The sequence below is a fragment of the Lygodium microphyllum genome, chromosome 21, assembly GCF_053477565.2.
Source record: "Lygodium microphyllum isolate KBCC chromosome 21, Lygodium_microphyllum_v1.1.10, whole genome shotgun sequence".
Classification (NCBI taxonomy): domain Eukaryota; kingdom Viridiplantae; phylum Streptophyta; class Polypodiopsida; order Schizaeales; family Lygodiaceae; genus Lygodium; species Lygodium microphyllum.
The window spans coordinates 76349979-76361608 of record NC_141155.1 but is presented as its reverse complement, the minus strand read 5'-3'; the positions used below and the strand labels follow the sequence as shown (position 1 = coordinate 76361608).

Here is an 11630-nt window from a genome sequence, read left to right as displayed (position 1 = left end):
CTCAGAATCCAAAGAATGATGCCTAATAAAAGAATCCAAGCATTGCCTCTTTACTTTTTTGAACTTCTTCTTCTCAAGAATGTCCTTTGGCATTGTTGAGGGCAAGCGATGATAATATAATTGAGATGCCTTTGAAGCATCTCTCTCACTTACACCTGGTTGAAGCTCTAAAAAATATCAATATCATAACTCAGATACTATTAAAAACAAAGTTATATTCAATATTTCTTAAGGTTTTTAAAAAAACCCAACTACTTGGATTTTTTTATAGCAACCATCTCCTCCTTATTTGAGATACTCAATATTCTTGAGAGATCTTTGTTGATTTTGAAGGCCTAAACTAGTTTGTTTCTTGCTTGTGAGAGTATCATTGCATGCCTCATTAGTCCTTAGAAAAGGAACATGTTGAGGATAGTCTAAGAGACAAAACAAAGCTAAAGAATAGCACAAAGAAATAGAAGAAAGATACAAAGAAATTTTGCTCAATCTCACATCTATACATAAGTAGAGTCATCTTAGAAAGCATCCATGGCTTTTTGTGGACCATGTGAAGAAGGGGTATTTTGTAAAAGGTGTTCTATAGTTGAAAGGAGTGTATGAGCCAATATTTAGGTTTCAAACAAGAAAAAGGATAAAAGGTCTTTCCACCAAGCTATGCATTGGTAAACATGCTTGAAGAGACCTAAAGCCTTAAAGGGGTTTTGTATACTTAGCAATGTTTAACAAAATATTTTTTGGAGTTGATACAAAAACCTGAAACCTTGACAATTTGCAAGTTTTTATCTTGCATTTTGCAAGTTTTTTTGTCATGTTATAACTAAAACAATCCCGAATTTCAAAATTAAAAAGCCATCTCTAAATATCTCAATGCTTTTATTAAATTTAAAAATTCACTTGACACTAAGCCATGTTTTCTTTTGTGCCATTGATATTTAGAACCCCGCCATGCAAAGCAGACCTACATGGTGAGGGAGTGAACTAGCAAAAAAATGTGTCCACACATAGGTAAGAAGGGCAATGGAATCCCTTATTAGGAAGGCTTCAAAGGGGAGAGAGAAGATAGATCTTAGAGAACGATTAACGAATCGTCAAATGGAACAACTCCACTTAGATTAATTGGTCATTGAGTACCCACTCAAGAAGGGGACATTCTATCTAATGTGCTCAATATATTATATTTCATCCCTTTCTACAATTTATGTCAAAATGTTATATTTCACAATATTTAAAAAGTATTTGTAGATTACATGAATAATATGTATAAGAAAAATGATGATTTTGTAAGCCCTTGAATGTGAAGAAAAACCAATGTAGATGTAGGTATGCACATATACATATACACATACATATATCCTTACACCGACATTGATGATTGTTTGTATGTATATTGTGTGTGCAAAAGAAGAAAGCTTATGAGTTGACTTCACTTGTGCAAAAGGAGATAGGGAGGGGGAGGTGGTGAGGGTATATGCTTAAACAATGGTGCAGTGGCAAGGTTGTGCAGGTCCCAAAAAAATTACCCAATGTTAACTTCAGTTAAGTGGTGTACTTAGCCTTGAAATGTGTGGATATCTTGCTTTTAATTGGCCTTAGGACATGAGGCTTAGTGGCTACTGTGTGAAAGTGCCGCCTAATATTAGACCTTTGTTAATTGACAAATTTTCTTAGATATGTGAGCTTCCTATGCCGGTCGGCACAACCAATGGTTGGATTTTGAGCAGCATCTTCATAGCTGCATGCCACACCTGGTGAGGGTATTTGCCACCTCATCAACACATGTCCCCGACCTTGTGTTGTGACACGGTCTCGCCCGCCGCGGTGCCACCGCGGGCTAACAAAAAGAAAAAATTATTTTAGAAAATTAAAGAAAAAGGGTGTTCTCTCTCTCATTTTTTTTCCCCGGTAAGTTCTCTCTCTCTCACTTCCAGAAACGATAATGATGCCTTGTGTTGTGCTCAGAACGGTTGGGTGGGTCTTAGGCGTAAGCTAAGATGAGAAAACAGGGAAACTGGAACACCAGGCTATTTCTAGGTTCGCCGAGCTTCTCAGACATCATGGCAAGGCTAAGGCTCTCTCTCAAGGCAGGCGTCTGCACATGCTCATCACCTCTTACGGCTATGACAACAACACCTTCCTTCTCAATACCCTCATACACTTCTATGGGGTCTGTGGCCAATTGGCATCTGCACAGGCTGTCTTCAATGGCATCCCACAGCCAAACCAGCACTCATGGAACATCCTTCTCAATGTGTATGTTCGGTGCGGGCACGCCCCCCTTGCCCTGGGAGTCTTTGACAGAGTATCTAACCCTGATGCCTGCACATTGAGCACCATGATCCATGCTTACGGTGAGCGTAGGAATCTTGAGGCTGCAGAGACCATCTTTCGGAGCATTCGGCATCCTAACCTTGTTTGCTGGACTGCCATGATCACAGCTTACACCCAGAATGGAGATTGCTTGAAGGCACTGGAGCTTTTCTATCAGATGCAGCTCAAGTGCACACAGCTTGATAGAATCAGCTTTGTGTCTGCTATTGATGCATGCAGCAGCATGGCAGCTTGCAAAGAAGGCATGACTATCCACAATGCCGTTATCGAGTGCTCTTTTGAACAGGATCCAGACATAGGGGGAACCCTTGTTAATATGTATGGTAAATGTGGGAACTTGCCCGATGCCAGGGCAGTATTCACCAGGATGCACCATCGAACCTTGGTCTCATGGAATACCATGATCACAGTGAGTGCAGAGAATGGGCATGGTGATGAGGCGATAGCACTATTTTATCAGATGCAGTATGAAGGTGTAAATCCAAACCACATAAGTTTTATTGTTGCTCTGAATGCCTGTAATGATCTTGGGTTGTTACAGCTAGCTCAAATTACCCATGCTGTACTTAGAGAGCACGGTGAAAATTATGATAGCATTGTGGCAGATGCTATGATCTATATGTACAGTAAGCGTGGGGCAGTAAATGATGCCCTGAAAGCTTTTCAAATGACTTCGGGCAAGAATGTTGACTCTTTCACTGCTATGATTGGAGCATATGCATACAATGGGTATGGTTATGAGGCATTGCATCTTTTTTGGCAGATGCAGTCGGAAGACATCATGCCAACCGGGACTATCTTCGCCTCAGTTCTTCTTGCGTGCAACTTTACAGGGCTGGTGGAAGAGAGTAGGAAGATGTTTGTCTCAATGCCACTTGTTTACGGGATAATACCCATGTGTGATCATTATATGTGCATGATCGATCTTCTTGGTCGTGCGGGACACTTGGATGAAGTAGAGGAGTTGATCATCAGTATGCCTTCTGAAAAACTATACATGGCATGGTTTTGTATGCTATGTGCATGCAGACTCCATGGAGATGTTGAGCGGGGGCTTAATGCTGCAGCTCAATGTTTCAACTTGGTGCCTAAAGACACCTCAGCTTATACAATGCTGTCAAATATGCACTTTCAGTGGACTGTTGCAAACAAGAAGTCATTAGAAATGCCTTGAAGATATGTGGGCAGGCATATTAAATCTGTTGGGTGCTTGAATGGGGCTAACCAGCTGACTAATGGTCAGTTGAACTGGTCAGTTTTGCCACATTGTGATAAATTTTGAGAGGAGCAAAAATGCTAGCCTAACGACAGTTATAATGACTAGCATATAGACATAGAAAGCTAGGAGGCATAAGACTTGTTCGGGGGCAGTTCTTCTGGTGTTAGGGACATGTGAGGGTTTTAACAAATATTGCAAACCTTTAGAAGTTAGGGCAAAAGGCTAGCAAAAACATGATAATCCAATGGAGAAAAAATGGAGATAAAAGGAGAGCTGAAGCTGGAGAGGTTCTGGCTGAAAGAGAAGAACAAGGGTTCTGAAAGGTGGAAAACACAAGGTGCTTGGTGTGTTCTACAAGACAAAACTGTGGTAGAGCAGAGATTCTACTTGACTTTTACATAGATAAGATAGCAGACTACATAGACAGAATGGGAGGCCTGGCTGGACTGTTGATACTCATCCTACTGTATGTGGACCACATAGTTGTCATTTCATAGGTATCAACACTTTCTGTAATGACAAAGGCCTGGAAGGCCAAAGTTATGGTGTTCAACAACACACACGTGCGTGATCAGATTAAAATGCCAATTTATCTTTGGCAGAGTCCATTGATATTATTAGAGCAAAATGATACCAAAAGTATAATGAGGCTTGCATGTGAGATGTATCTTCTGCATCTGCAGGTTGGTAATTTTATCAGTTATGTACGCTGATTCATTGCCGGCTTTGTGATTGCATTGCTTCTGAGTGGCAACATGCCCTTGTATCCCCTTTGCACGATGCCAATCCTAGCCACTGTTACCAGTCTATATCCATATGCCATGGTAGCATTGGCAAGTGAAAGCAAGCAGGGCTGGCAAAATTGCTGAAGAGGTACTTGTTCTGCCCATTTCTGTAACTATGTCTTTTGGGTAAGTAAGTATGCATAAATGTTGGGAAGAAAACAACTGCAAGTCTTTGTTTGATCAAATATGCATAACTTGATTTTGTGTGCCTTCCTTCCTCTAGGCTGTATCTCAGATCCGCAGTTCCAGCATTTGGGAATCAAGAGAGAGCCTTCAAATCTTTCTCAGATGCTCTTCTGCTCACTAGAAAGCTCGGACATTGTAGTGGGTTTGTGAAATGCCTTGGTATTGGGTCAATCTATGGAATGGGTTTGGCTGTCTTCTCACTTCTCTTATTGTATTCTGGTTGTCTCATCTGTAATAGAATCACAAATGGTGGGCAAGATTTGTAACAATTGTAAATGTCTTAGCAAGTACTCTGTAAGTTACTTTTTTTTTTCTTTACTACACATACTGGGCACAAACTAAATTTGGTGATTTATGTAAGCAGCTCTGTGTTTCATGATTGACATATAGACTTATGCGTGCCATCTTCTGCTACTGTTGGATCAATTGGAGCTTCTTGACTTCCTGATTGATTGTTAGTGATAAAGCTATTTGGTGCAGTCCCCAGGATCAAGCAGCTCCGAACATGGCTGCCTTCAGCAGATCAAGGGTGTCAGGCCACACAATCTTGGAAATGATTAACAAGAAGCCCAACAATAAGCAAGAGAAAGGTCAGGGCACTAAGCTGGCTAACATAGAGGGCAGAATTGACATACATGATGTATGTTTCAGCTATCCATTGTGACCTGATGTCAAAATTTTCCAAAACTTCTCACTCTCAATTCATGCTGCCAATGTTGTATCGATTGTTGGTGGCAATTGCTCAGGAAAAAGCACAGTAATATCTCTTGTTGAAAGGTTATATGATCCAAACTCAGGTCAAGGTTGCATCTTTCTTCTTAAACTGTGGCATTTATTCTCTTTTGGTATAACCTCATGTTTAGTGCACTTGCATCAGGGGAAGTGCTTTTAGATGGGCATAACATAAAAACTTTGGATCTGAAGTGGCTAAGAAATCAAATGGCTCTAGTAAACCATGAACCAGCTCTTTTTGCTACAACCATAAAAGAGAACATCTTATCTGGAAAGGAAGGATACATTAGCTATACGAAATTATACAAGCAGCCTCAAGCTCTTGTGCCCATGAGTTTATAAATAATGCTTCCACTTGGCTGTGAAACCAAGGTTGTGTATTAGCTCCCCAGCACCACTCGTTGGACTGGCTATACAATTCATTTCTCTGCAATACTCTCTATGATATGCATCCTCATGGGATTATATATGTGTAGGCTCATACCAGCATGATATTAAAATCATCTCTACTCCTGAAGACCCAATTGTGCTAAGATGAACACAGCTAAAGAATACAACTTCAACATTGGTTTATTTCTTCCATGAAGATGCAAATTCCAAAAGAAATATGCATCTTAAATTTGTCACATTATTTGCAAGTTGGAAGTCTTGGTGTAACAGGTAGGTGAGTGAGGGATTCAGATCTCTGGGGGACAGAAGCAGCATATAGCTATAGCTAGAGCCATGCTAAAAGACCCCTCTATTTTACTGCTTGATGGAGCCACAAGTGTTTTAGATGCAGACACAGAAAAGAGTGTACAAGAGGCTCTTGTTCGAGTCATGATCAGAAGAACCACTTTGGTTGTCTCACATTGTCTTTCAACCATAAAAAGGCAGATCTTAGAGCGGTCATGCAAGAAGGGAAGGTGGTGGAGTGTGGGCTGCGCGAAGAGCTGAAGGATAAAGGTGAGGTGTATTCTTCCTTGCCTCATTTCCAAGAGGATAGTGTAAACCAGGCTCTGGTCATAACAGGTGGGAAGGTTATCATTGCTGCAGCTCTTTCAAGTTAATGGGCGTGAATCCTGCAATCTGATCCCAATGTCCCTTGGTCCAGGCTTTCACATGGGTCTCTATCACAAAGAAGTGGCAGCTTTTACTCAAATGCTGACTCAACAACTGAGTCTGTTTGGGGAATGAAAGTGGACTGATCAGAGGTAGGTCAGACTCTTCTAGCCATGCATAAAAAGTCTCGGGAAAGACTATTAAGAGGCTGCCTGAGGTGCCTTGGCAAGAACACAAGGGGCTGTCTACTTTTATTCACGTGATCAAGAACATATGAAAAGGGCGATATCAAAGATTTCCATTCTATGTGCTACTATTGGATTCATTGCTGTAATTGCCAATTGCCTATGTATGTGAAGACTACTTTGCTGGAGTTTTTGGTGAAAGTCTAACAATGCAAATAAGAAAATCGATGTTTTCAGGTGGTCCATACTCTAAGTACTTCCGAATTTGTCTCACTCAGAATGCCCTAATGTTACGATTTATCATGCCTTTTTAAGTATAACAACGAAATTTCTGCTCTTCACAGCGATACTTAAGAATAAAATTGGCTGGTTTGACCAGCATAGCACTAGTTTGCTCACAATGCCACTATCCATGAATGCACTGATTGTCAGAACAGCAACTGCAGATTGTTGATGACACTGCTTCGCAATATAGGCCTAGTTGTGTCAGCATTTGCCATAGCATTTTCAATCAAGTGGAAGGTCACTCTTGTCATCATAGCTTCGCATCTGATTATGATCGGAGCTAACACAGGGGAGGTGTGAATGCTTAATGTTGCTTCTCACAGTGTCTAGATACTCCTTTTGGAATTTTAGTGCAGATGGTTGTGTAGAAAGGACAAGTTTGGTTGATTGGTTTTCTATCCTTTGCAGATGATGTTCATGAAAGGATTTCTTGATGATTCAAACAAAGCTTATGGAAGAGCTAACACCATTGCAAGTGAAGCTATTTGCAACTTCCGTACTGCGGCTGCTTTCACTGCGAAAAACAAAGTAATTCACCCTTTCACAAAAGCACTTGAACAGCCCCATAAGAAAGCATTTGTGCATGAACAGGTTGCAGGGCTGGGGTATGGTGTGTCTCAGCTAGGTGTATTAATGAAGTGCTATATGGTGCCGTGTTTGAGATAGTAGATAGAAAGACACAGATCGGTGCAGATGATCCCTAGGGGGAGAATGTTACTGAATTGAAGGGAGCAATTGAGGTCAAGCAAGTGGATTTCAGCTATCCAGCCAGAATGGATGTAATTGTTTTCCAGTATTTCGATTTGAAGGTGGGGGCAGGTCAAAGCCTAGCTCTTGTGTGGGCAAGTGGTTCAGGAAAAAGCTCTGTGATCTCTCTAAATGCTAGGTTATATGATCCACAAAATGAGCAAGTGTTGATGGACGACAAAGATACCAAGAGAATGAATCTAAGATCGTTGAGACAGCACATGGGTCTTGTGCAGCAAGAACCAGCACTGTTCTCTACAAGCATCTATGAGAACATAAGGTATTGGTAAGGAGGGAGTATCAGAAGTGAAGGTGATAGAAGCTGCAAAGGCAACAAATGCTCACAACTTCATCTGCGGCTTGCCAGGAGGCTTCAGAATAGAGGTAGGGGGGAGAGGTGTCAAACTCTCAGGGGGGCATAAGCGAGTGGCAATCGCAAGAGGAATTCTCAGAAACCCTGTCATTCTGCTCTTGGATGAGGCCACTAGTGCACTTGTTGCTGAATCTGAGAAGGCCATCCAGCAAGTGCTTGAGAGGCTTATGCAGCATCTCACCACTGTCATGGCTGCTCATTATCTTTCCATGATCCAGAATGATCGCTCCATTGCAGTTCTGGGCAATGGTGCGGTGGTTGAGCAGGGTTGCATCATGAGCTATTGAGCAAGCGTGGCACCTACTTTAACTTTCTCAACCTCTCAGCTTGCACAGATCAACCCCAAGAAACAATGCCGTATCACAGAAGAGATGACAGGGCATTCCGGAGGAGGTCTATCATGTAGCTGAGATGCTACTATTTCTGTGATTTCACTCCTAGAAAACTGAATTTGGAATAATGATGAATTGTAAATAAGTGATATGCAAACAGATCTGACTGCAAGGGTGCTGGGAGTGGCTTCAAGGGGGCTTCTGCCACTGATAAGGAGCTTCGGCAACAGTTTCTTCATAGGACCACGATGGCGTGTATTCATATTACAGGATGGCCCCCCCTCATGGTGATATACCCCTTTATATTGGTTTCTCCCACCCCCATACCTCTTGAATTGCCCTATTGTAAGAGAGGGGGACTTATAATGGGGAAATACTAGCTACACTGGCTGGTATATAAGGTGAGAGAGACTTAATTTTTCATTATCAGATAATTAATACAAGTCTTCTTTCTCCTTCACCTTGCTCTCCAAGCTTCCATGTCTTCTCTTTCTCTCTCTATTTTTAGTCTTTCTCTCTCCTCGTACCTGTCTTTCTCTCTCTTCTGCTCTTCTTCTTCTTCTCTGCAGTCTTCTCTCTCTTCTTTCTCTCTCCGAGTCCCTCTCCTTGACAATTGGTATTAGAGCATAGGTTCTTGGTCCCAGCTAGTTATTCATTTTACCCAGTTATAACTTTCTAGTCGCATGGAATTTTGAGTCACAGGTACACAGGTACAAGGAGAAGTAGGGGAGTTCCCAAAGATTTCTGGACCACAAGGACTGCAGGCAGGAGCATTAATGGCAGCTTGGACCAAGTTTGGAGGAAGGAAGACCGGCTTTGGCAGCTCGTTGGCCATTTTTGGCCAATTTTGAAGATAAACTCTTAGTAATTGTGGTCACAGGAGTTGGAAGAAAGTCTAGTTGGGGTTACTTTTCAGGGAGACTCTTCTCTCTCCCCCTTTCTGAAGCTTCTTGCAAGCTGCCATGGAGGTAATCAGCCCCAAAACTTTGCTCTTCCTCTTCCATGGAGTTTGCCTTCTTTTCCAGGGGTTCCTTCAGCCTTTGAGCTACAAGGCAAGTGGTGAAAGTGTTATGTGAGACCTCCTCTCCTCTCCAGGCAGCTCCTCGCATTTCACGGTGCAAAAAGCGGGCTAATTCCAGGCCAAAATGATAGCATAACAAGCTTCCTCTCCTTCTTGGCTCTCATTCCCAGCTTCTTGCAGGTCATTTGGGCAAGATAGAAGGTTTCTTTCTCATCTTCTTGGACTTCTTTTCCATCTCAGAAACCCTAATCATATGCAGTCCATGGCAGCCATGAAGGCTTGGCATCAAGCTCAAGAATCTTGAAGATTTTGGTCTCTTCTTGGTCCTGGGGGTGAAAAAGCCTAGCTCAAGATTTGGCCATCAAGAAGCATGAGAAGAAGATTAGAAGCAAGATTTGAAGACATGCACATTTGTGGGCAGCCATGGCTATGGAAGTAGAGCTTCAATTTCAACAAGAGCTCTTCATGGGAAGGTCGTGAGCCATCCTATCTTCAAGCTACAATCACATTGGAGCTCATTCTCAAGATTTGAAGGCTTCTTGGAAGCAAGAAGGCATTATGGAGTGCTCATTTGGAAGGAATCCTTCTCTTGATCGGTCTATGCAAGCAATGCCTTTCTCCCATTGAAGAATCCTTCTCCCCTAAGCTTGAATTCATCTCTTCTTGATGGAGCATAATCATTTTGGAGCTATGGAGCATGCGGAATCAAATTGGAGCTCTCATGAAGGACTGAAGTGGCATTAGTGGCTGCAATCGTCATCAAACAATACAAGGTAACCGATTCTTGGCTCTCATTCTCTCCCATTAAGCCTCTTATTGAATCCTATCCACTTGTTTGAGAGGATGCATGAGTCCAAGTAGGTAATAGGAGTCCCAAACATTGCATGTATGCTAAATATTAATCTCAGTTATTCTCATTTGATCATATGGCATTGGAATGGATTTTATTCATACTGAAGCTTCATCGAGATTATACTTTTGCTTACCCATAATCCATTTGGCTTCTTATGAATTGACCGAGCCGAGAATTGATTAATAAATCCATTGTATAAGGGTGAGTTGGCAGTGAGTCACTGTCAGTAAGCTCTCTATCCCTATTCCCAATTTCAATTCCATGCACTTCATGAAAAGCCAAAATTTCCATTCTTAAAATGTATCTCATGTTGGGTGTTTAATTAATAAATGTCTGTTATGTATATTTCGGGTGAGGAAAATCCCGATGCCAGGCGAGGTGGCAAGACAAAAGAGGGGTGACTCCCCCTTGCCATCAAAGACCCTGAAGGGGTGCACAACCCAGCCCGGGGGGAACTTTGCTTACCTTCCGGTGATCTGGAGTCCAAAACTCGTTTGCAAGTGCATGTATTTCTTGGGAAATTGAGAAATTGACTTGGCATGATGGAAATTTTGATGACTATGGTATGACACTCTTGTGTACATGGGATGTATGATTGTACTTCAGTACATGTATCAACAAATATATCTTTAGATACACATGTAGCTATGTATGCAGTGATTTATGGGAATGTATTGCTTCACTTGGATTGAAGATGGATATATGTATCATGGGATACACCTATGCAGTTATATATGCAGTAAGGGCAGTGGTTATGTATGTATGAGAGCCTATCTTGTTGGATATGGTCATGGGAATGCTTACTCTTATGCTCAGTAATGTTGAAGTGATGTCAAACATGCTAAGAGATGCTAAAGTGATATGGTCATGGAATACACCTATGTAGTTATATATGCAATAAGGGCAGTGGTTATGCATGTATGAGAGCCTATCTTGTTGGATATGGTCATGGGAATGCGTACTCTTATGCTCAGTAATGTTGAAGTGATGTCAAACATGCTAAGGGATGCTAAAGTGATGTATGATGTTAAGTAAACAGTGAATCCCATAGTGCAATAAAAGGGGAATCCAATTTTAGCCCTCTTGTGACTGTTTCAGGGTGTTGTAGAGAAATTGCTTGCATTTGTAGAGGTGTTGTAACTCCCAATAATTGAGGTGCTGACCTTGGAGAGTATCCTTAGGCCTTGCTAAAAATCTTACTCAGTTTTGAATACCCACTTGGAGCATACCAAATACCTATAGTCCAAAACATGCCTTTCTTAAGTGTAGATAGGGTGATGGACTGCATAGAATAGTCTCACATTTATTATGAAATTTTTTGTATAAAACTTGGGAACGCGTGCCTATGCTCATCTCAAAGAGGGCATCGTTACTTCCGTTTTGAACCAAAAAGTAGGTCAATCGAAGTTGTCTAGCTCTAGTTATAGCCAATTTAGTGACAGGTGGTCTCACGAGAATGCACCTAGACATGGCAGGTAACAGGGGGAAAAACAAAGCAAATGAAGATGTTCAGCAAACAGATAAGGGATATGCACACCCCGAG

At 41.7% G+C, this 11630-nt stretch overlaps 1 protein-coding gene and 1 pseudogene across 2 annotated transcripts; both read left to right on the top strand.

Annotated features, from left to right (window-relative positions):
* Positions 1-1917: 1917 nt before the first annotated feature.
* Positions 1918-7163, top strand: LOC148018165 (pentatricopeptide repeat-containing protein At2g13600-like). The gene is made up of 2 exons (XM_087661108.1): positions 1918-4420; positions 4556-7163. Exon 1 carries the CDS (start codon positions 2096-2098, stop codon positions 3500-3502), a length of 1407 nt encoding a protein of 468 aa, XP_087517234.1. The 5' UTR covers positions 1918-2095; the 3' UTR covers positions 3503-4420; positions 4556-7163.
* Positions 4967-10740, top strand: LOC148018164 (ABC transporter B family member 2-like; annotated as a pseudogene). Its single transcript, XR_015687667.1, has 6 exons — positions 4967-5315; positions 5396-5622; positions 5911-6261; positions 6344-6713; positions 6821-7055; positions 7170-10740. The product of XR_015687667.1 is annotated as an ABC transporter B family member 2-like (transcript).
* Positions 10741-11630: the final 890 nt, after the last annotated feature.

Bases quoted from the DNA above. Each gene is read 5' to 3' on its own strand.
- LOC148018165 (XM_087661108.1), top strand. From the start codon at position 2,096: ATGCTCATCACCTCTTACGGCTATGACAACAACACCTTCCTTCTCAAT.